At 37.4% G+C, this 26159-nt stretch overlaps 1 protein-coding gene across 2 annotated transcripts in view; it reads left to right on the top strand.

Moving 5' to 3' along the window:
* Window positions 1-26159, top strand: part of CXADR (CXADR cell adhesion molecule) — a 42527-nt gene that overhangs the window by 9792 nt on the left and 6576 nt on the right. The window contains exons 2-5 of one of the 2 annotated variants that reach the window (XM_014583098.1): window positions 2168-2323; window positions 3801-3923; window positions 4993-5131; window positions 7792-7975. In XM_014583098.1, the coding sequence (XP_014438584.1) occupies window positions 2302-2323; window positions 3801-3923; window positions 4993-5131; window positions 7792-7975 (468 nt within the window). In that variant the 5' untranslated portion in view covers window positions 2168-2301. Of the gene's footprint in view, window positions 1-2167; window positions 2324-3800; window positions 3924-4992; window positions 5132-7791; window positions 11988-26159 lie in introns of those variants that run through there. The other variant, XM_014583097.2, reaches the window with a different exon arrangement.

The raw sequence follows: 26159 nt of genomic DNA, 5'->3' as shown, positions 1-26159 counted from the left end.
CTGAAAGGAATCAAGGGGGAAAATAAAAAGAAGATGCAAAATCATCTAACAAACACTAAAATGGAAAATTATCTGGTTATGATGATGTATATGGTAATATCTTTGACTGGACTAATATGCAATGTATTCAGATTGGGCAAATCTATTTTATGTGCTATAAAGATATACAGTGATTGAATGTAAAGAAAATAAATAAATAAAAGAAGGAAAAATCATTGTTACTTACTTTTCTGCTCTCTCTAGTTTGATATCAGTTATTCTATTTCCAAAGAGTTTTTTTTTTTTCCATTGAACTCAGATAGCCCACAGTTGTTAAAATGTGCGTAGTCATGGCTCTCAATTATCAGGTATTTACTTTCTTTCTGATTTTATGAAGATTAAGTCAAACATATATGTAAACTAATCTTTATAAATGTTACATTTAATATGTTTGTTAATATCTTTGGCTGAACTAATATGTAGTGTATTCATGTTGAGAAAATTCATTTTGTATGCTGTAAAGATGTATAATGATTAAATGCAAAATAATTAGAAAATAAAATTTAAAAAAACCACATATTAACAAAAAAGAAATGAGAGACCAGCAGTTAGTGTAATGGCTATGTCGCTGGACTCCCACGTAGTCGACCGCGGTTCACATCCTGGACCCGGTGGCTTAAAACTCACACCAGGCACGTGTGTGTGCGTGCCCAAGATCCCGAGAGGAGAATGGAGGAGAAGGGATTGTTGTGTGGCCATCCCCCCAGATGATGATTCCTCACTGTCCCTCTAAATCTCTTTCTCATCAAGAAGCACACATGCCCTATAAGAAAAAACTTAAAAATAATAAAATAAAATTGGTTGTTATTGTGATGGTGTTAGGGTGTAATCTGACTATGATATTATGAGGTGGACCCTTTGGGAGGCAGTTAGGATTAGATAAAGTCATAATGGCAGGGCCTTGAATTAAATACTGGTGGCTTTATAAGGAGAGATCAGAACGGACACATTTAATATTGCCCTGAACATGTGATGCCCTTGGCCACCTTAGGCCTTTGTAGAGTCCCTACCAGCAAGATGGCCTCACCAGCTGCAGCCCCTTGACCTCAGTACTCCAAAACTAGCAGAACTATATAAATGTATAGGTAGCCATAGAAATTTGATCACTGGCTGTGTGGGCCAGGGTTTTGGAGTGAGATATACTCTAGCCAACGTGAGGGAACTTTCTTGGGAGAGGATCAGAGTTGTGTGTAATAGACATATACATACATTTGTTAAAAGTAGTCAGCCTTGGGAGGCAGCAGGGGGCATGGTGGTTGAGGGTGCTAGATTCCCACATGACTGACTATGGTTTGACACCTGGACCTGGTGGCTTGCTTTCTCACTTTCTCTCCCTCTCCCTCTCTCTCTCTCTCTGTCTCTGTTCCTCCCTGGTCAAATTTAAATAAATAAATAAATAAATAAATAAATAAAGTTAAATGAGATAATTCTTAAAAAAAAGTAGCCCACATGACTAACATGTTAATTTTATTTTAAGAATATTATGCCTTAAAATTCAGCAGAAGGATATACAATGTCAAGGTATTAATCCAAGATCGATGTGAGTTGTTAATGGGGTTAGCACCTACAGGATCAGTCACCCAGGGGGACCTGGAATATTGTCTGGGATTTACATTTGAGTTCATGTAAATGTGGAATATTAATTGGTCCTCCTTGTAGTAAGTGAATTGTCCCTGTTTATCAGCTTTATTGATTGTAAATCCTCTAATTGTGGGATTAATGGCACTAAAAGGGATGGCATACTTAAGTATGGCACTATACATACTTAAGAGGACAGGATGGAGAAGAAAAATAAGTAAGGAGTAGAAGGAAGTGCTTCTTTGAGTCTCAAGTGGCACAGTCATATTCCCCTTGCGTTTTTCAGGTATCCACCATAGAATGGACCTTCAATTGTGGCTGAGATGTTGTCAACTCTTTATGCAGTGGCTACTTGCCTGAGTTTATTTTTTCCTGTTTTGTGTTGGATAAAGCTAAGTAAGCCGATGTGGACTGCCTGTTATGGTCTTTCATTCTCTTGTCCATTCTGAACCCAGAACCAGCTGATGAGTTAGTGGTGGTGTACTATGCTGTAATTGTTATAAAATTTAATTTTATTATCTTATGTAAAGTTGTACTTCATTTTTTGCAGTTAAGCCTTCAGGTACAAAATGTTACGTTGATGGATCAGAAGAAATTGGAAATGATTTTAAACTGAAATGTGAACCAAAAGAAGGTTCCACTCCATTACGATACGAATGGCAAAAATTGTCTGACACACAGAGAATGCCCACCCCGTGGTTAGCAGGTATTGCTGGTGATACATGCTTTGAACTGTGTGTCTTTGATTTGGTGCAAATCTAGTAGGGTTTGTATGTTTATGTTTTTAAGTATCTTCCTTTTTTTTTTGTTTTTTGGAGAGGTTTTTGCCATAGGGTGCGGGCACTTACCAGAAAGACAGAAACAAAGAGACAGAAAGCAAGAGATCTTCCCCCAGGGGGTATGGCCACGCCACAATCCATTCTCATGGGATCTTGGACACTCACGCACATGCTCCAGGTGTGAGTTTAAGCTGCCGGGTCCAGGACTCAAACCGCGTTCAACTACATGGGAATCCAGCAACATAGCCATTACACTAACTGCTAGTCTCAGTACCTACCCTTTTTTTAATAGAACAATTTCCATAGCAATTATTCGGTGTTCTATAACAACAACTTAGTGTTATATAATATAAATGAAGAGAAATTTCCTGTTATGATATTACATTTTAGGACATTCTACTGAGGTAGTTTTTGTTTTGTTTTTTTTTTTTCTATAGGAAATGATCATGATTATAAATTAGCGGACTGAAGTATAGTAAGAGTTAGATCTTGAATACTTGGAAAGATTTATGTGGAAAATACTTTGCCCATTATGTGTCTGTAAAAACAGAACAAAACCAAGTAAATAAAGCTGTGTTGCACCAACTATGGATTGAAAATTGCAGATCAGCTAAATCTGATCACCTCCTTGTTTATTACAACTGATCTGTTTAAACTGATAGGTATGTTTCATTCAGCCTTGGTCTTTATTTAGGTTTTACCCTGTGCCTCTCTTTTTCAAACGAAGAGGCCAGGAGCAGCAGTTAGCGTAATGGCTATGTCTCTGGGACTCCAATGTAGTCGACCAGACCTGGTGGCTTGAACTCAGGCTGGGCGCGTGTGCATGCTTGCCCAAGATCCTGAGAGAAAAATGGAGGAGAAGGGATTGCAGCGTGGCCATCCCTCCTGGGGGGTCATTTCTTGCTTTCTGTTTCTCTGTCTCTATCTGTCTGGCAAGTGTACGTGCCCTATAGCAAAAAAATAAAAAATAAAAAATAAAAAACAAGCAAAAAAAAATAAAACAAAAAAACCCAAGAGGCCAAACTACATGATGTCTTCTGACTTTGTTCTATGTTTCTGCTATCTAGGGGGCTTTGCAAGTGTTCCTGCAGCATGAAAGAGTCTTTGTGGAGTGAAATGCTTTTGTAATTAGATATAGCTTAAAATATGTTTGTAGCTGCAGTGCAGTACCCCAACACCCACATTTTGGCTTTGGCACTGTGGCTGTGGGGGTGTTGGAGTACTGCAGTTATCATGTTTGCCTGAATTCAGGAGGCATGTCTGTGGCTTGTGGGAGTTTGTATACACCCAGCCTTGGCCTGTCTTGCTGTTAACTCAATCTTCAAACTTAACTAGATTTACCTTTACTAAAAACTCAGAACATACAGGCTATAAAAGTGATTTTGCTTTTTTATTTTCCCATAGAAATGACTTCATCTGTTATATCTGTAAAAAATGCCACTTCTGAGTACTCTGGGATGTATAGCTGTACAGTCAAAAACACAGTGGGCTCTGATCAATGCTTGCTTCGCCTGGACGTTGTTCCTCGTAAGTATCTTCTCTCCACCTGTTGTGATAATGTTCCTGTTTTCTTTATATAACTGCCATGAATTCAGTCGGCAATTGTGTATTAGGGCAAGGGGTTGCTAACTGATCAGAATACAATACAAGTTGGTTATTAACTTTTCTAGTTCATGGAGAGGAAAAAATAATATGTCTTATTAATAAAAACCTTCATTGGCACCAGCAGTTGGTGCAATGGCTATGTCACTGTACTCCCATGTAGTCAACCACAGTTCAAGTTCCGAACCCAGTGGCTTAAACTTACACCAGACGCATGTGTGTGCGTGCCCAAGATCCCGAGAGGAGAATGAAGGAGAAGGGATTGCGGTGTGGCAATCCCCCCAGGGGGTGATTTCTAGCTTTCTGTCTCTGTTTCTCTCTGTCTTTCTGGCGAGTACACGTACCCTATGGCAAAAAAAAAACCTCTCAAAAAAAAAAAAAAAACCATTGCAATATTAAGAAGGTAAGAGTTGTCGAGTCAACTGTCATGTCATTTCTAGTCATTGTAAGTGTGAATAGCATAGAACTTTCATATGTGCTAACCAGGATAGCTCTGAGCATTAAAATCTTATAGACAGATTTTGTCTTTTTTTCCCTCCAAGTTTTTTTTTTTGCTATAGAGTGCGTGCACTCACCAGAGAGAGACAGTGAGATAGGGAAAGTAAGAAATTACCCCACCTCCTCTAGGGAAAGGCCATGCTGCAGTGCAGTCCCTTTTCTTCTATTCTCTACTTGGGACTTTGGGCATGCGTACACATGAACCCAGCATGATTTTCAGGCGACTGTGTCTGCGACTTGAACTGTGGACTTGGTCATATGGGATCCAGCCTCCATGCCACCTGCTGGCCCATTTCATTTTTATGCTTGAAATAGATTATATAGTTCAAAAGAACTTTTTATGATCTTTTTATGGATTTCTACCCTGGATCAAAAAGGCTAATTTGTCCTTTAAAGTTGCTATGCAGTGAAATCAATCTATTAATGTGTATCCTGCATCAATATCAATACATACAGGTTTGTTTTACTATTAATTCCTGTTAACATCTTATTCTAGCTTCAAATAGAGCTGGAACAATCGCGGGAGCTATTATAGGAACTTTGCTTGCTCTAGTGCTCATTGGTCTTATCATCTTTTGCTGTCATAAAAAACGCAGAGAAGAAAAATATGAAAAAGAAGTTCATCATGATATCAGGTAATTACATAAAATATGAGTTGACTGATGCATCTCAAGTATATGTCTCTAAAGCTTTAATTCTCTTAATCACATACAAAGCATCTACCCTATGAGAATTGGATAAAAACTCTGGCTTCTCCATTCAACACATTTGAGAGCATTTCTTTTCAAGTGTACAAGTAAAACCACCCCTTCACTGTGCCCCTCAACCCAAATTTTCTTGTACCCTATTTTCTGAACAACTTCAAAATAATTACCTTCAGATTGCCTTCTCAAAATAAAATGACAAGGATCGCGTTTTCAAAAATGGAGATGCTGAGGTTTAAAAAAGAAATTGTATCAGGAAGGTCCAGTTACCTAGGGGTTAAGTGAGTTGGATCCTGTGTGACTGACCACAGTTCTGAGTCCTGGCCCTGGTGGTTTGTAAAACAAACTGGGTATGTATGTGTGCGTGCTCAAAATCTTGATTGGATGTGAAATGGAGAAGGGATTGCAACATGGACACATCTGATTGGGAGGTGCTTTCTGTCTCTGGTGAGTACATGTGCCTTCTGGACATTAAAAAGAGATTATGTTGGGACCAGCAGTTAGCATAATGGCTATGTTGCTGGACTTCCATGTAGTCGACCGCGGTTCGCGTCTCGGACCCGGTGGCTTAAAACTCACGCTGGGCTCGTGTGCATGCGTGCCCACGATCCTGAGAGGAGAACAGAGGAAAAGGGATTGTGGCATGGCCATCCCCCCTGGGGAGTGATTTCTCACTTTCTGTCTCTCTCTCTCTCTCTGTCTGGCAAGCGCACACGCCCTATAGCAAAAACCTCTTAAAAAAAAGAAGAGAGATTATGTCAAGAGACATGAATAGTTTGTAGAAGCCTTGGTAGTGTGATTTGATTTTTCATAAATATTCTTAAGTTTATTACTGTCATGACTATGTAAGATGGGGAGGAGCCCCAATAGGGGCTCGATTTATCCCCAGGCTCCAGCTAACCCTGGATTATAGATACATGTGTGCCTGGCACTTTTAGGGAGATCTCCAGATGCGAACCTAGAAACTTCCCCTGTGGTCCAGCCTCACGAAGCATTGCATTTACTTGTGAACCACCATCCAATCCTATTTTTCTCATTAACCAGTAGATCTTAACTAGTGATGTATATTGGATCATAAGACTGTTTTTTTTTTTTTTTTCCCCAAGAGATTTTGGCTATAGGGCATGTATGCTTGACAGAAAGATAGAGACAGAAAGTGAGAAATCACCCCCCAGGGTGGATGGCCATACTGTAATCCTTTCTCCTCCACTCTCCTCTCAAGACTTTGGGCATACATGCACATGTGCCTGGTGTGAGTTTAAAGCTGCCACTTCTGGGACTTGAACTGTGGTCAGCCATGTGGAAGTCTAGCAATGTAACTGTTATATTATCTGCTGGTACCAGATTATAAGACTTTTAGAAATAAAAACACATGATTTAACACCTTGGAAATTGACATTTGGTAGATGTGACTGGGGTCTGAGCACTTGTATTTTTAAAATGCACCAAAGGAAACTCGTACTCTTTGTCAGTGCCTGGTATAAAAATTCTTATGCCTAAGTTCCCAGTTATTGCAAACTTAAATCTGCAAGGTTTTTGATTAAGATCTTTGACAACTTTCATAGCAAAAAAGAATTTCTTTACTGGAGGAGTAGAGGGATACAAATAAATCTGTAGTTGTTAACTTTTTTTTTTTTAATAATCACCAGAGAGTGTGTGCACTCACCACAGAGAGGGGAAAAGCTCCCCTCCTTAGGGCATGAGTGTGCTTCAATCCCTTCTCCATATCACCATTCTTTTGGGATTTAGAACATGTGTGTACATGGACCCAGCATGTTTTTTGAGCCACTGAACCAGGATTTGAACCATGGTTGGACATATGGGATTGGCTCCTTTATTAATCTAGGAGGCTGGTCCAAGTGTTAATGTTTTATCACTATGAAGTGTTACATGATAAGTAGGTTATTATTATTTTTAAGAATTATTTAGTTTTATTATTATTTAATTTGTTATATGGCACATGCATGGTGGGGGGTGGGGAGAGAAAGCAAGCCACCAGCTCTGGGACTCAAATCGTGATTGACCTTGTGTGAGTTCAGCATCTTAACCACCACACCACCTGCTGTCTCCTGTAAACAGGTTATTTTTATCCGTGATGCTAGAATGTGAAACTATTGAGATTTGTCCCTTATAATGTTATAGAACTATATACAAGTGTGTAAAAATTATTTCATCATGTATGAACATAAATACTCCTTATTCGAAATAGGGACAGATTTGCAGATTATGACATCATGCCTTGTTCTGCCTGCCTTTTTTGTGACATATAGCTATGTACTGCATAAGGATGTTTCAGTGTCAGGCCTCTTACTTAATGGTAGTCCCAAAAGGAACAATAGGCTATACCATTTAGCCTACGTGTATGGAGGCCATGCTATTCAAGTTCGTGTAAGTACATTCTGTGATGTTGGTACAGTACTGAAATTGTCTAACAGTGCATTTCTCAGACTGTATTCCCATCGTTAAGCAACACATAACTGAACTTACTATTACGACTTAAATAGAGGCTCTTGCCCATGATTGATAGCTTACATAAACATATGGTTTTAAAAATGTCTTCTTTAACTTGTGTTGGGGACTTTGCATTCCAGGGAAGACGTCCCTCCTCCAAAGAGCCGTACGTCCACTGCCAGAAGCTACATTGGCAGCAATCATTCATCTCTGGGATCCATGTCTCCTTCCAATATGGAGGGATATTCCAAGACTCAGTATAACCAAGTACCAAGTGAAGACTTTGAACGTGCTCCTCAGAGTCCAACTCTCCCACCTGCCAAGGTAGCTGCCCCTAATCTAAGTCGAATGGGAGCGGTTCCTGTGATGATTCCAGCACAGAGCAAGGATGGGTCTATAGTGTAGAGCCTTTGTAGCTCTCATCTATTCTGTGTTTCTTTTCTTTTCTTGATGTATGAAACCTACGCTGGTCTTAATTTTGTTACCAGCCTCAAAATATATCAAAAAGAAGTTGATCACAAACTGTATGAAATATACTTCAAGAAATTTTGTGTGGTTATATTGAAAGAGTAAAGGCATTAAAGTTAGCAAAGACAAAGTCACAAAAGCTGGATTTCCCTTAAGAGGTTGATTTTAAAGGCTTCTAAATATCAATACCCAAGTAACATGTAGCACTTTGAATATGAAATTATAGGTGAAGACATTAGTGAATTTACGTGCATACCAAGTTAATACTTGAATCATTTGGAAGTGGTACTTTGTCATCTCTTCCATTATTTTTAGGATGTGTCATTTACTTATGACTCAGAAATCTCTCCCCCAAATTAGTAAAGAAACATCTGTGGCAAGATTACTTATGTATATTTGTGTACATGTTTTTAAAGCTTCTTTGGAAAGTCTAAATGTGTTTGGAATATCCGTAATAACAGAAAACACTACATTATTTAAGGATTTTTAGTTTTTCAAGTTGTTCATAAACTTTATCTATGAAATGATGGTCTTAAATATTTATTGATAGATGATAGATTGCTTTAGGCATCAGGAGCATAGTAAGCTCTCTTTATGTGCTAAAGTGAAGAAGCATCTATCAGAGTCATTAGAACATGTACTGTTAGCTACATGGCACTACTGGTGCAATGGTGGGTACAGATTTTCTTGAATATTGATCTGATGCCTCGAGGCCTTTTACTGATCTTCAAAATGGTGACCAGCCAGATTAAAGATACACTATTCCATAGTTCCCAGCTAAGCACTGGCTCTCTCCAGTTCAGATGATATTTTTCTAACAAAAAAATTTATTATTTGACAATTATAGATTAAAATTCCCTAATTATCAATTCTAAATTTTTAGTGTTTTTTTTTTTTTCCTGGCACAGAGGTTTTGTTTTGTTTTTGAATAATATTGCATATTATTTATTCTTTTAAAAACATGTAATCCTAAATTTAACCTCTTGAATGCAGTTTCTGGAATATAATCTTCTTTATATATTTACTCAGAATGATCAAATGCAGTTTAAGCAAATAAAGGTCCTCCATTAATTCTGCAGTCCAGACTTGGGAGGATACCGTTGCTGTTTTGTGGCCAAACACATTTTTGTGTAGTTCCAGCATATCAAGTTTGAGTCTTAGTTTTGTGAAAGTGATTTATTCTTTAATTAAAAAGAAAAAAAGAAAGAAAAAGGAGTAAAGGGAATACTCCTGCCTGCCAAATGTATTAAATACTGTTTTAGTAGAGAAAAGTGGATTTATTGTATTTCCCTTAAGATTGCGAGGGAATGTGAATACAGTAGAATGAACCAACAGTTTCGTTTTAGTAAGTAAGGTCTGCAATAAATTATTTCACTAGCTCTAAAACCTTTTCCCTAGATTTTAGTAGGGAGTTGGTTCCTGTTCATCTCTTTCGGTGCTGTGGTGGTAAATGCTACATTATAAGTAAATGTTGGCATGTACTTATGATTAGGCAAAGTATTGTGTACATTTCTTAATGTTAAACTTAAGCTGAATGTGTAATGGATTAGTGTATAGTTTTACATATTCTAAAGCATTTTAAAATAGGTTTTTAACTTTACATAAGATTACTTTTATATTTGTGTTAACATTTTTAACTGTGCCTTTTGGGTAATTTAATTTGTTATGAATTTCTGGTGCCTATGAGCTAGCTACCACCTGACAGGTGCTTAGAGGTGAAGGTACTGTTTCTTAAAAGTGCATCACTGTGACACCTTTCTATCCTCATACTTTCAATCTTGCCTCTTTTTTGTTCTTTTTGAGCATAACTTAAATGATTATGTTATTCATAAAAACTGAAAACATCAGCATCCCCAACACTTTTTGACTGTTTCTGATTTAATAACAGTAGCTATATTTGATTGCCAAATGTTCGGTCTGTTTTATATGAATAAAATTTTATTTATAAGATATGAGAATAAACAGAGGACACAGACTTGTAACAATGAAAACATTTTCATCCTTCCTATTCCTGATCTTTATTTAATGAAGATCATGCTATCAGTCTAAGCAGAAATTACTTCAGAAAGTGGACTTGTGTAAGACTTCCCTTCTCTTAGCATTCCTATTGGTGATAAGCAAATCAGAATCTCTTCCAGAAAGACTTTGAGTTTAGATGTATACCAAGCAATCTGAAATTTATGTAGCTTGAAAAGACCTCGTGGGTGTGAGTTTAGCAAGTATAGTTTTGTTTTAGGCTTATGTTTCCAGCTACTCTCATTGTAAAATTTCAGTTGATCCAAAGATCAGGTAGTACTGAAAGTTTCTCAAATTATATTCTTTCAGTTGAATTAGAGATCCCAGATATTTATTCTAGAATGACTACTGGTAGTCTTCTAGTAGTTCAGCATAGCATTATTAAAGCATGTCAGTTAGAGAGACAGACACCAGTCAAGGATGGCACTGACGATGAGACTATGCCATCTTTTTAAAGTTAAAGTGAAATGATCCTGTAGAGTATCTATAGTTCTGTATTTTAAATATTGAGTGGATTATAAGTATTCTTTTCCTTATTTGCAATCTTACTAGTATTCCCTTGTTATCTTACTAATAACACTTGGCTCCTATAAAAAAAAAGTCTATAATTGATCACATTGACAGTTATTCTGGACAGATTACTCTCTTAAATTTGAGCTTTCTGCCATGGACATGTTACAGTAAAAACACATTCTAAGTGTGTCTTAGGGGGAGATTAACTGAAAAAAAACCCCAAATTATCCTAACTATGGATATAAAGAAATGATCTGATTTTTATTTAAAAGATATTTTTTAAAATTTATGTTTGAGTTCTGGAAATTTGGAATAAGTAGAGGGGCACGCAGAAATTTGGATCAAATGTGGAAATAACTCTTTGCACAAAATTGGCTTATCACATTCACTTTTAAAAATAACTGCTCAACATCTTGTGTGTGTTCAGCATGTAAATTTTAAGTTATGTGAATGTTTGGACTTTCTAATTTTTGTTCCAACAGTGTTTAGGGCTTTCAGATGCCTTATTCCAGTGTGAACAGAAAACGTTCATGTTTCATGTGGTTTATGCTTTGCTGTGTCACATGAGTAGTTAGAAAATGTTGGCACAATTTTAACTTTAGTGACTTGTGACTATATATTATATATATGTACATATATCTTAATATTCTTGTGTTTAGTAGTGTAAATGTTTCTGGGCAAGTTTTAATATTTCAGATGCCTTTGGATATTCCAGCAATAAGGCAACATGTCCTTCAACAGAGTTTGATACTCATTTGCCTATTTTGACACTAACCAATCCATAACTGAGCACAAATTACTTTTCTAAATGTTACAGAAGCAGGGAAGAATATAAATAAATTTGTGAATTGTGGTTCTGTTTATTTCTCTTTAGGGAAGGCTGATCATTTATCTTATAATGGTAACATCAGCCTCCTACTAATTAAATCAAGTTTTACAAAATATATATCCTATTTTGTAATTTAAGAATATCGTGAAAATCCGTTGATTTGGTTTTAGTTATGAACAGTAAAAGTTCCATCAAAGAACTTTTGCCTTTTCTGATAATTTATTTAATGTCACAAGTGTTAAGAGAACCACAGCTCATTGATTTACTTATTCTCGTCCTTAACTGTGAATTTTAGTAAGACTCTTGTACTACTGAGAAAAATATTTGGCACATGTCTGCAAAGTAGGAAATTGATAGTGTCAGTTTCAGGTTTTGTATTTAAAATTTCTGGCTTACATAACCCAATGGTGCAGATTTTGAAATTTGTAAGAACAAATTTGTTTAAAAAGACAAAAACTTGCTCTAGTTTTGTGACCTTGTGTACTTTTGAAATAAAATCAAGAAAGCAGTTTTCTGCCTCATGGTGTGGCTTTATTGTGCCTTAAAAAGTATTTATTAAAGCATCAACATATTCTTTCCTGCATTCCTGTTTCAAGGTTTCTCTCCTCTACTATGTATTTAAACAGAAAAAAAAATTAAATATTACAACAATCATATATCAAGGAGCATGTGACAAACATACAGACGTATTTCTCCACTCCATGTATTTGCATGAGACTATATTATGTAATATAGGGGGTTGAATTTCCAGAGTTCTGTGTCGATTTCAAAACTTGTAGTATAAACTGAAGAGTTTCTCAGATACATTTAAGGGAGCCAGGTGCAGCAGTGAAGCACAATGCTTTGCAAGACAAGTCAGCATTGGGGAGGGTTCATGGTTCAGGTCCAGAGACTTCTCTCTAGGCAAGCCAGTCACATGTAAGCCTCTGATCTGGAGCTGGCTGAAAGCTGGGGGAGGGGAGGGTGGAGCATGGCTTCAGGACCCTGGTGAGGGTGCTGTCTCTTTCTGTCTTTCATTTTTACTCATAGCGACAGTAAATAGGTTTTAAAAAGGTGCATTAAAAGTTTGCATGCTTATATGAATTACATGTGTACACATCTGTCTTAGGCTATTCCCACTGCTATTAACAAAATTCCTTTAGGAGGCTGAGAAATGGAAGATAAGGCACTGACAGATTCAGTGTCTGGTGATGGCCTGCCCTCTACTTCAAAGATGGTGCCTCCAAGTGTCCCCGGTGTGGTAGAAGAGGGCAAGGGAGCTTGCCTCATGAGTCCTCTTTTATAGGGGACTGACCTCATTCGTGAATATAGAACCCTCACAACCTGATCACTTACCAAAGGCCTACTTCTAAATATCATCACATTGTATTACGACTTTAGCATGAACTTTAGAGGTATATGAAGATTGAGACATAGCAACATCATGGTTTGGGGGGATAAAAACCCAGGATGGAGTAGTAATACTTTTTTTTTTTTTTTGAGAGGTTTTTGCTATAGGGTGCGTGCACTCGCCAGAAAGACAGAGAGAGACAGGAAAATAGAAAGCAAGAAATCACCCCCCAGGGGGGATGGCCACGCCTCAATCCCTTTTCCTCCATTCGCCTCTCAGGATCTTGGACATGCACGCACACGTGCCCGGCATGAATTTAAGCCACTGGGTCTGGGACTCGAACCATGGTCGACTACGTGGGAATCCAGCGACATAGCCATTACACCAACTGCTGGTACCAAGTAATACTTCTTTAAAAAGACATGCTGGGAAATATCTTGTTTATACTAGTTTCTCAACCTCAGCACTATTAACTTTTTTTTTTTTTTTTAAATTGCCAGTGGGCACATACTTGCTAGAGAGAGAAAGAGAGAAAGCACCCTCAATGGGGCATGGTCATGACATAATCCCTTTTCCCTCTATTTCTCCATTCTGTTAGGATTTGGGTCATGCATACATACACATACATTTGGCATGGTTTTTTTTTTTTTTCAAGCCACTGGGACTGGGACTCGATTTGCAGTTGGCCATGTTGGATCCAACTTTCTATGCAGGGCACTTAATTGGTAAGCCATGGCACTGGCTCACTATTAGCATTTTGTTGTAGGAAACTTATGTGTGCATTGTGGGATGTTTAGCAGTACCGTCGCTTCTGCCTGTTAGCTATCAGTAGCACCCTCTCAGCTCCCACAGTTGTGATGATGGAAGTGTCTGTGAACATCTCAAGACTGCCTCATTTGAGAACCACAGATTTATATTAATGCAGTTTTCTACATGGGAATTAGGTTAAAAGGATTTATTTGTCAGGCATGTTTAAATACCACTTACTACTAGTTGTTTCATTTAGCTTCAGTTTCCTAGTCCTTAAAATGAGGATTAAAAATAGGTACTTAATAGGGATACTAGAAGATTTTAAAGACACAAAATTCATGTAATAAGGAAAATATCTTTGTATTTTATTTACCTCTAGTATCTGAGATGCTGATAATAATACAAAGGCTTTCAAAGAACTGAGATTATCATAAAATAATACTAAGTGAAACTACTAATGAGTATAATTTAATGCCTTTAATTTAGGCCATATTTTATTTGTGTAAAATGGAACTCTAAAGGCAGAATCACATTTCTGGTTAACAAATGGCAAGCTGATTAAATTGCTACAACATTGAATGCAAAGTAATTTGTTATGAAATATATAAAGATGGCATAGTTTAAGACATAATCAAATTAATTTCAGGATGCTGTAATAGCAACAGTGAAAAGATAGGAAGGTAGCCAAGAAACTAAGCATTTTTTTGGTTGGTGTATCTGAAGTGTAAACCAAACATACTTCGTTACTTAGATGAATTAAGTAACAAGATACAGAAATGATAGTTTTGAAGTAATTTCCCATGAAGTATTAAAAACTATCATGAATGATCTTGACATGTTTGTGAGTCATTCTCCTCCATCCTAGCAGATTAATTTATTTTCTACAAGGGTTTTTTTTGTTTGTTTGTTTTGTTTTGTTTTTTTGAGAGGTTTTCTCACACACCTCCAAATACATGTTATTGTAGTATCTAAGGGGTCATGGTTTCTTACCTCCTGAACATGCAACTTCCACAGCCAAACCCCTCCTTGTTTACCTGTCCAACCTATCCAATACCTGTTTGCTCTGCACATCTTAAGCTCAAATGTCATCTCCTTTGAATCATTTTTCTTGGTTAAATAACTCACATGGTTAAATCAGGGGTGGTCCTGGGCTCCTCCCATTTATTGCCAGCATGGGTCTTTTATGACACAAAGTCTTTTGCATTCTAATTGTTTTACATGTTTAATCTGCCTCCTTTAAGAGTCTGAAGATGGTTTATTTACCTGTTTCTGGCTCAGTAAATGACTGGTTATTTAGTAAGGAAACTGGGCACTAGAGGCAAGTATGCATTCATTAAGTATACATCATATATTCTGAGAGACCTGTTCTGGTCTCATCCAAAAGACAGTTATGAGAAAAAAAAAATGAGTATGCAGGGCCAGCTAGTTGGCATGTGTTTGAAGAGGCTGGATTCCCACATGGCTGACAGTGCAGTTCTAGTCTCAGGCTCTAAAAAACAGGTGACTTGAGAAAACACACTTGGCACCTCTGGGTGCTTGCCCTAAAATCCTGAAGAGAATGGAGAAGGAATTGTGGCACGGTCATCCCCCCTGGGATGGGGACTGCTTTTTCACACTCCCCCTTCAACATAGGAATTGGGTTTGGGGGGCCTATAGTTCAACCTACAACAGTAATGAAGATTGCAAATTATGAACAGGGGACTAATAAAACAGTGAAAGTCATGTGGAGCACATGCTCATTTTTTGTTTATTTAATTTCTGCTGGTACAATAACACCTAAATAAATAGATCAACATCTTTATTTCTTCATCTTTATTCCAAATATGATGACCTTAATAAACTGTTAACCTCACATCTGCTTATCAAGTGAAAAGAAGTCCTTGATGAAATGGTTATACATTTGTCTTTTTTAAGTGAACCTTGCTGACAAGATGGAATGATACTTTTTCAAGGAAGTAGAGCTTTAAAGAAGTTCTGTATTTTAAGTTATTCCCAGGTTAGTTTGAGATGGGGGAGACATGAGCATCATCAATGTAGGCTGTGGTGAGGCCTGAAAAGAGGGAAGGAGTCAAGAAAGAAGAATTTAAACAGAGAAATTAACTTGAAGAGGGGAGGGAGGACATTTCCTCCACAGACACAGGCCAGAAAGTGAGTTGGGTGCATATTTGCTACATTTTTGACTGTCAGGGGTGGGTAGATAAGAGCTAAGGAAACTGAGTGGAGAGAGAAGATTTAGGAAATCTGGGGTGAAGAATGAGAGAAGAAGCTTAGAACAGACAAAGGAAACACTGAATGGTCTTGAGAGTGCTGGTAGATTTAGAACATGGACCTGTTATACCTGGCCTATTTAGGGCCTGATACTTCTGTCTGGCAGAGAGAAAATTGCTCAATAAAAGCATGTTGTATGAAGGGCAGGATTTGCTTCATTCATGTACATTTTATAAAAAGAAATATTTCCTATTCATTTATTACTGCTTATAGAGGACTTGGAAGCATCTAACTTCAGAAAACGTGAAAAAGCTATGCGCCATTTTAGAAAGAAATAAGAATACACCTGATCGGGGAAGCAAATAGATGGCCGTTTGTTTCTACAATTACCTGCATTCTCTTAGGTTAATTTTCTTAAAATACTTGTGTTCACTCGTTTGCTCCACAGCTTTCTTTTTTTCTTTTAAAATTATTTTTTAAAATTTATTATCATCAGAATCTTGTTTATATTACATTGAATCACATATAACTTTATAGTGTATTACATTTCTTTTTCCAGAAGGAATACCATGCATATCATAAGTCAGTAGAGAGACATTAAAATCCCCATTTCATCATCCAATAGTTTTTTTTTTTTTTTTTTTTTTTTGAGAGAGAGGTTTTTGCTATAGGGAGCGTGCGCTCACCAGAAAGACAGAGACAGGGAGACAGAAAACGAGAAATCACCCCTCCCCCCCCGTGGATGGCCACGCCGCAATCCCTTCTTCTCCATTCTCCTCTCAGAATCTTGGGCACACACACACACGTGCCTGGTGTGAGTTTAAGTCACTGGGTCCGGGACTCCGGGTCCGGGACTTGAACCACGGTCGAATACATGGGAGTCCAGCAACATAGCCATTACACTAACTGCTAGTCCCCCAATAGCTTTTCATTATTTTTCCCAGTCATCGTTATCATTATTATTATTCCAAGTATTTTTTACACAGTCAATCACTATTTCTCATTTTGCTTGTAAAAAGACTTTACCCAACCTGAAATACTTCTCAGACCAATCCAGTTGAGAATACTATACACGTCATCATCAACAGGTAATAAACCATATCTGTGCCCTGCTAATCTCATGCCTCTCTATTTGTTCTCTTGCTATCTTTCTCTATCCTCTTCTCCTGCCCCATTCCACAGTGTCTTATCCTCATTAACTATTTTCACTGCTTTTATCCACAGCTTTCTTAGACAGCCTCCAATTTAAAGATCAAAGTCCACAACCTAGCCTAACTTCAGACTTTTATATCTGAACCTGCAATACCACACTCTCCTTACACTTACATATACGTGTGTAATTTTTCAAAAAAGATTTTATACAAACTTGTTTTTAATTTAACAGCTCCTTTCACATCATTTTGTATTAATGTGGCTACTATCTATATAAAACAACTTTTAGAAAAAACTGTAGTATTACATCAAATAATACACTATAACTTATTTACAGTCTCTAATCTCATCCTTTTGGCATAATGAGTAAAATTATTGGATCATGAGAAAAGTTATGACTTATTTTTCCATGCAAAGTATTTTTCTTGCAAAATATTTTTCAAGACCCAACGTATTCAGTTTATCTGTATATACATCATTTTGCGTATGTGTAAATATAGCTTTAAGATACATCTCTAAAAGGGGAGGTACTGAATCCAGAGTATTTCAATAGCCGTATTGAAAACACTTCTTACACATTTTAGCAATCTGCACTTTCTTTTTTTTAAAGAATTATTTAATTTTATTCATTCATTTTTTAATTTGATCAGAGAGAGACACACACAGAAAGAGAGAGAGGGAGAGAGAGAGAGCGCGCAAACTACCAGGTCCAGGATTCAAACCATGGTCAGCCATGTGGGAGTGTCCAGCACCTTAACCACCACATCACCTGCTGGTCCCTGCAATCTGCACTTTCAATGGATGACAGTGCTTATCCCATTCAAATTCACACTGATCTTTTCCAACTTCAAGATTTTTCCTGATTTTATCCCATGGTTTTAATAGTCTACTTCTTTATTTACTTAATTGAACATCTTTTCCTTTGTTTAAACAAATGAACAAACTAGCAAACCAGCTCCACAGTGCAGTGGTTAGGCATGTGCATTGGGAAGCACTGGGAAGCCAGAGCCCACAGAGCCAAGCATGTTTTGAATCCTAGCCCAGTGACTTGGGAAACAAAACCAGGTGTGTGTGTGCATGTGTGCTCAGTGTCCTGACAGGGTGGAGAAAAGGAAGAAAAAGGACTAAGGTATAACTATACCTTGTTGAGTAGTGTCCATGCTCTCTGGCAAGCACATGTACCCTCTAAGGGGGGAAAAAGGATTTTTTAAAGGGATTTTTTTCTACAGAGTACATGCACATGCCAGAGAGAAAGTGAAAAATCATCCCTTGGGGGCATGGCCACACCCTAGTCCCTTTTACATTCTTCCTGGGATTTTTGAACACACACACACACACACACACGTGCCCAGTGTGTTTCATGCTGCCGGGTCCAGGACTTGAACTGAGGTCATTATGTGAGAATCAAGCACCTTAACCACCACTCCACCTACTGGCCACCTACAATTTTTTTTTTTTTTTTGAGAATTGTGTTGATAGCCTTTGCCCATTTTACTTTTGTACTATTATTCTAATTCGAAGGAACCCTTAAATATTAATAAAATTAGCCTTTGTAATACCAGATGTAACTTTTTTCCACAGAATACTGTTCTCAACTGTTTATAATTTTGCTTTTCTGACTGTGTGGCCCTATCGTTCCTATATCTTACCACCAGAGAGATCATCTGGGTTCAACCAGTTTCTTCCTCCTCTGAAATTGATAACCTCATAGGGAGTTGAAGGTTACCTGTCTTCATGTGCCTGTCTCCTTTTTAAGCAGATGTTAGACATCTCAAAGTCAGAAACATCTTTTCATCTCACTGTTCAACAAGTAATAGCTTCTAAGTAAATCTCTGTTGATGACAACTGCAGCAGCTTTGGTTATGTTTGTATCAAGCTTTGCAGTGTGTCTTCTTAATTTACCGTTGATTTCTTCAAGTTGCAAGACTTTTTGCCCAGTTTTATGGAATCAGCACAAACTAAACTAATAAAGAAAGTCAGTTACTTTGCACTTGGAAAGATGTGTTTAGGTCACATGTGGGGTCAGCTGTCACACACTATTCCAAGTAAAATGTTAGCTGCTGGCACTATGCTCTTAATGTTGCTAAGTAGGACATTTTCCTTCTCACACAGTCCCAGAACTGTCAACAGTGCCAACATTTCTAGGGAACAGTAAAGCATGACCTTGCAATTCTGGGAGTAGAGTATAACAGAGAAGATAGCGGTGACTACAGTTTGCAACCCGTTGGAAAATCATACTCTTCCAACGTTCAGCAGTCTTTTCATCTGGTGAGGGAACATTTTATGTGTTCATGGAAACAACAGAACACAAAGTAAAATTAAGTAATTGTGTGAGGAATGTAATTTCTCTCCTGTCAACTAGAAGAGACTGTCTGCTATGTATAATAGCAATAGGGCCTTATGAACATGTGAATGTAGAGGTTTGAATTAGACTTCCTGTAATATGGACAAGATTTCTGATATAGTTGAGAAGAATATTTACATAACAGTTCAAGCTTTATTTTAAAAGTTCATAGGCTATTTTAAATGTTAAAACTTAAAAAAAAAATAAATGGTGGGGCTCGCAGGTAGCATGGTAGTTAAGGGTGCTAGACTCCCACATGACCAACCACAGTTCAAGTCCCAGATCTGGTGACTTGCTTTCTCCCTTTCTCTCTCTCTCTCTCTCTCTATTTCTCTCTTTCTGTCCCTCTCTGGTCAAACTAAAATAAATAAAGTTAAATAAAAAAATAATTTTAATGTCTATGATAGTTATGTTGGAAAGATACACCAAAATTTTTTTAAATATTATTTATTTAATTCCATTTGTTATTATTTTTTAATTTGATGAATGAGAGAGAGGGAGAGGGAGAGATAGAGAGAGAGAGAGAAAGGGAAAGCAAGAAAAAAAGCCAACAGGTCCAGGACTTGAACCTCAGTCGGTCATGTGGGAGTCCAGCACCTTAACCACCACACCACTTGCCAGTCCCAAAATACATCAGTTTTTTTAAAGATTAACTTCAGGTGGTAGTTCTTAAGGTTTGTTCCTGCACACATTGTTGCTTTACACATCGTCCACTTTAGTACCAAAGTAACACTGAAAAATAGTTATAATATCATCCCAGGTTGCCATCAGATGATTTGGCCATGCTAATCCACACCTAAGCATACAAATGATAGCTTAAAAAAATACAAATACAGGTAGAGTCTTCTCTTCCCATTTGCTCAAAGGCAATGAGGAAAAAGAAAATAGGTTTTAAAAATTCAGCACTATCCTGGGACCAGCAGGTGGCATAGAGAAGGAACTGGACTCCCACATGGTCAACTCCAGGTTCAAGTCCTGGATCCAGTGGCATGAAAATCACACTGGGCATGTGTGCATGCTTGCCCAAAATCTTAGGAGAATGGAGAAAAAGGGGTTGCTGCTTGGCAATCCCTTGGTGGTTAAATCATTCCGTGGGACATAATTTTTCACTTTCTCTCTAGTGAATGCAAGTGCCCTATAATAAAAATCTCTCTTTAAAAAAAAAATCAGCATGATTCCAGTGCACATGGGATTTCTTTTTGGGCCATTTTAAATTTGCTATAGGGTATGTGCACTTCTAGAGAGACCAAAAAAAAAAAAAAAAAAAAAGAAAAGAAAGAAAAGAAAAGAAAATGCTGGGTGAGGGGAGTGAAAAAGCATCCCAGGAGGGATGGCCATATGGTCTGATTTTGATATGGTCTCATTTGTTAAAGTATCTTGTAACGGATCCTAAAGTATCTTGTAACTGCTCATGGGTGTAGCACCTCACACAGAATAGATCTTAACCCCTTTCCTTTTGCTCCTGTGATAGAAATGAATTCATTATAGACATGTTAGTGCTTTCAAAGCTTACACGAGTAAAAAAGACACTTTGTGTGGAATCAACTAGGGTGAGAAAAGTTTGTGCTTAGTTATGATTTATAAATGAAAGGATGATTAAGAGTTTAGGCTCTGGGAGCCAAAGATGACATAGTGGTTAAAGCACTGGAATTCCACATGGCCGACTGCAGTTCAAGTCCTGGACCTAGCAGTTTTGTTTTCTTTATTTCTTGGGTGAGCACACGTACCCTATAGCAAATTTAAAAAATGATAATAAATAAAATTAAATAAATAACTCTCACCCCCCCAGAATAATTTAGGCTCTGGTGTTAGAGGTTCAAATCCTGTCTCAACCACCGAATAAATGAGAAACAAACTGTATGTATAGTCTTTATGAAGTTCCTAGCACAGCACTTGGCTGGCATTAGGCCATCAATAAGTGATTCTTCTTATTATATTTTGGTCTGTAACACCAGTGTAGACAGTCTTCTTAGAGAGTATTGTAGTGGGGTTGGTTACTCTACATATCATTGTGTCATCCTGAACTGACAACTTCAGTTACTCAGTCTTGCAAATTCATATGGCTCCCAAATGTATTTAGACATTTTACTGTTAAGGATTTACAAATCTGAAACTTAAAAGGGTGGCTCTCAAGCTAAAATAACTTATCTAAAGGAACAGTAGGGAATGGATATTTGGAAAACAAGAGATTTATTTAATAAAAGATGGCCATATTAGACATAGGTTTGATTTTACACCAGATAGATATGTTGAAATCATTATGAAAGACACAATAAAATAAATTCTATGCAATGCTCCTATATTATCTAATTCAGTATCATTTTATGAAAAAAAAAATCAAGATCCAGAAATGATTTTATTTCCTAAGGTCACAGTTTGGAACAGAATCCAATTCTCCTGATTCATGGTTAATATTTTACTAAGCATCTTGAGTCCTTGGCAGGTCCTGAGAGAAACTCTATGAAGAAAAGAAGGGAAGGTCTCTTGCTTTTCTGACATTTCCCCTCCTGGCAATATCAGCCAGGGAGAACGCCAGTGAAAGGAGCTGACTCGCCCCTGACCAGTGTCTTACAGTCAGTCACCACTGCCCTACGTACACTGAGCATCAACAGCCGCACATTCTTCTACTGATGCCCATAGTGGCCGCCATGGGGTGTGCACTTGATAAGTCTCTTCGGCCAACCATTTATGCTTGCTAAAATTACTTAATTTAAGTAAATAGTACATATTACCTACCCTAGATATAGTGAGGACTATCTGAATAAAATAAAAATCTGATTCTGCTGTCTCATAGCTTCAAGAATATACTAAATCTTTACTGCAAAGAAATCAAACTTTAGGGGTCAGCAGATGGTGTAGTGGTTATGTCACTGGACTCCCACATGGCCATGGTTCGAATCACAAACACTATGGCTTGAAAATCACGTCAGGCATGTGTATGTGCGTGCCCAAGACTGTGGGAGGAGAATGGAGGAGAAGACTGTAGTATGGCCATTCTCCCTGGGTGGTGATTTCTCACTTTCCCTCTTAATGTCTCTTGCTTCTGTCTCTCCCTGGTGAGCACATATGCCCTAAGGCAAAAAACTTAAATAAAAACCCAAACTTCAAGGGAAGATCCACATATTATGAATACATATGATTAACTACTAAGAACACTCCCATATTTTAAGAAAAATTCTTAACTATATAAAAATTTTGGTGACAATATTGATTAAATAGGGGTTAGCAGATATTATAATAGTTACATTGCTGGACTCCCATGTAGTTGATTGTGGTTCAAGTCTTGGACCTGGCAGGTTAAAACTCATGCCAAGTGCATGTGCATGCATGCCCAAAATCCTAACAGGAGAATGAAGGTGAAGAGATTGCGGAATGGCCACACCCCACCCAGGGGCTGATATCTCACTTTCTGTCTCTCTTGCTCTGTTTCTACAGCGCAAGCACACTTGCCCTATAGCAAAACTCTCTCTCTAAAAAACAAACAAAACCCAAATGAATATTGATTAAACATTTAAAATGTTTTAGGGATCTATCTTTGTTTTTTTCTATTTTGCCAGAGGGGCGTGTGTGTTTACCAGAGAGTGACAGTGAGAGAGTGAGAGGGAGAAAGCATCCCCTGATGGAGTGTGGCTATTCTGAAATCCTTCTCTTTCATGTTTCCAACCTGTTGGGAATTACAACAGCCATGCGCATGTGCTCAGTGTGTTTTTCAAACCAGTGGGGCCAGGATTTGAACTGTGTGGCCATGAAGGATCTGGTTCCTTTAACCACTATGGTGCTAGCCAGGGACCTATTACTTTTAGTGAATTCCTACTTGCATATTTTTGATTGCCACTCCTGACCTGTGTCAGCGAATAACTGTACAGTAAATCTGCATGTCAAATCTTTATGTCACATGCTGCATTTTACTTGTGTGTATCCGTTTCCTGATCTGTGAGCATCAAGTATCACAAATGGTATTTTCAAAATTATAGGGACCAGCAGGTGGCATGGTGGTTAAGGGGCTGGACACTCCCACATGACCGACCACAGTTTGAGTCTCGGACCTGGCGCCTTCCTTTCTCCCTCTTTCTCTCTCTCTCTCTCTCTCTCTCTCTCTCTCTCTCTCTCTGTGTGTGTGTTTCTCTCTGGTCAAATTAAAATAAATGAATGAATAAATAAAATTAAGTAAATAATAATTAAAAAATTATTTGCCAAAGGATCTTGTCAATGTCATCATGTCAGAAATATGGTGTCTTCTCATTGAACATATTAAGAATATTACTTCTATATTTTGACCTATACATTTTCTTAATTTTATATTCAAAATATTAGTGCCTTTTTTTTTTTTTCCTAATGTCAGTTACTTGTCTAGACATGTATGCTTTTCTTATTTACACCAAACAAGTTCTGGACATCGAGAATGTATAGTGAGCAAGAAATCCTCAATACTCCTCAGTGCAGATTGTCAGAATTTTTATAGATTTGCTTGATTGTCATTATTGAATTCTCTGTATTTCCTCTCTCTCTCTCTCACACACACACAACCAGCAGAGAAAATTAAAGGGTTACAATTAACTAGACAAAAGAAGAAACATGAAACAGATTTCACTTAGTAGAAACTCAGATGAAAAACCTGTATTTTATGTTTCCTCACATTCCAGTCACTTCAGTTGAAATTCAAATGCTTAAAAATACACTTTTATTTTTAAAATTAGTATATTTTATTATCATTACTTCTTTAGAAATGGCTGATGGATACATTGCTAAAGCTGTTTTTCCTAGTGAGTTTATTGAAATGATCAACCACATTGGCTATTTTTCTTTTGAATTTTATACGTTTACCTACCAATTTGACTAAAAAATGTATTGTTTATACATTTTCTGTGTGGATTTAAAAAATTAGCAGTTATGCTATGTGAGTAGGCTTGTCCATTTATTTTTGGACTTTAAAGGAATACTTCTTACCACATTATCACCATCAAAGGTGGTATCTACTGAGATACATGACTAAAAAGGTATTTTCCAAAGAACTACGTAGCTTAGTAGTCTAGAGATAAAGATTGGTTAATCACTTAAGACATACTTATGAATACCATGAAACTATAAAAATTATGTTTTTTAAAAAATCATGTTTTTAAAAAAGTCAATGGCATGAGAAATTTTTCATACAGAATCATAAAAGCAGTATATTTTATAAGTAACTTAGCAGCATAGACATATAAAGTAAATCTGCCCCATTCACATTTGCTCAAGGGATGACAGGTGATCTTTATCTTGATTTGTGCTTCATATAGTTAATCTTCCCCACTACTTTTATTAACAGCAAAATAATTTAATAAAGAAATATTTGTTGTATATAACAACTATGGCATCCTTAATTTAAAGTTTTAATTACCTCTGGTAACTTCTGCATATATATACAAAAGAAAAGCTGTGATTTAACATCTAACACTTTTCAAGTAAAGGGAAATTATTTGCAAATATAATTTTTAACTTAAAGTTGGAACAAAGTATCTGATGCCCTCTTGTGGACAATAATTTTTCTAAGTGATTTATTCCTTCTCACTGAAACTTAGTCTAAATCAAGGCAATACCAAAACATGGTGTCTATTTTATTGCTTTCTAAATGACAAAAAGGAATGTTCACAAGCTACTATTGACAGCTTAAGGATAACTATTATTGAATTAATTATTTTAGTTTTGCTGTAGGGTATACATGCTTATGAGGAAAGAGCAAAGAGAAAAGATAGAAGAAAAGTGAGAAAGTAATCCTTTCTCTTTTCTTTTTGGTATTTTGGGCATGCATGCACACATGTGCCATGTTTTTCAAGTTGCCAGGTCCAGGACTCAAACAACACAGTCACCCATACGGGATCCAGCCTCTTCAACCACCATGCCAATGGCTGGATCCTCATTAATTTTTTTTTTTTTAAGAGAGGTTTTTTGCTATAGGGCATGTTTGCTTGTCAGAGAGACAGAGAAAAAATGAGAAATCAACCCCCAGTAGGGATGGCCATGCTACAATACTTTCTCCTCCATTCCCCTCTTGGGATTTTGGGCATAGCACGCACAAGCACCTGGTGTGAATTTGAAGCTGCTGGGTCTGGGACTCAAACTGCGATTAACTACATGGCAGTGCAGTGACAACCATTTTGCCATCTGCTCGTTCTCTTTATTATTAAATTTTAAGAACTATCTTTGCAACCCTCTCTAGCTTGTAAAAAGCATGTGTGTCCTGGAGTCACACTCCCTAGGTTTGAAGTCATATACTATAGGTAACTGAGGCAACTTACCTGCACTTACTTTTTGTTTTGTAAAAATTTTTGTTATCAGGCACATTCTCTCGCCAGAGAGACAGAAAGCAAGAAATCACCGCCCCCCCTCCCCCCCTTGCAGGGATGGCCATGCTGCAATCCCTTCTCCTCCTTTCTCCTCTCAGGATTTTGGGCATGCACATGCACACACACACACACACACACACACACACACACACAAACTCGGTGTTGAGTTTTAAGCCTCCGGCTACAGGAATCGAACTGCAATTGACTACGTGGGAGTCCAGTGACGTAACCATTATGCCATCTGCTGGTCCCAACTTACTTGAACTTACTCTCAGACTCAGTTCATTTGTAAAGATCATACTAGAACATACCCAGGTTTATCATAAAATGGAAAGCATCTTTACTGCATTTAATTTCCATTTTGCTAATTTCCATTTTGCTAATTAAAATAAAAATATATGTACTTACACATATGCATTATAATAACAGTATTCTCTGATCAGTTTACATCAGTTATATTATTTTTATGATTTCTTTATTATTTTTTTGAGAGGTTTTTGCTACAGGGCACGTGTGCTCACCAGAAAGAGAGACAGAGAGACAGAAAGCAAGAAATCACCCCCCAGGGGGGATGG

Source organism: Tupaia chinensis, unplaced genomic scaffold, assembly GCF_000334495.1.
Source record: "Tupaia chinensis unplaced genomic scaffold, TupChi_1.0 Scaffold144041_1, whole genome shotgun sequence".
Classification (NCBI taxonomy): Eukaryota; Metazoa; Chordata; class Mammalia; order Scandentia; family Tupaiidae; genus Tupaia; species Tupaia belangeri.
This window is presented reverse-complemented; position numbering and strand designations above follow the sequence as displayed.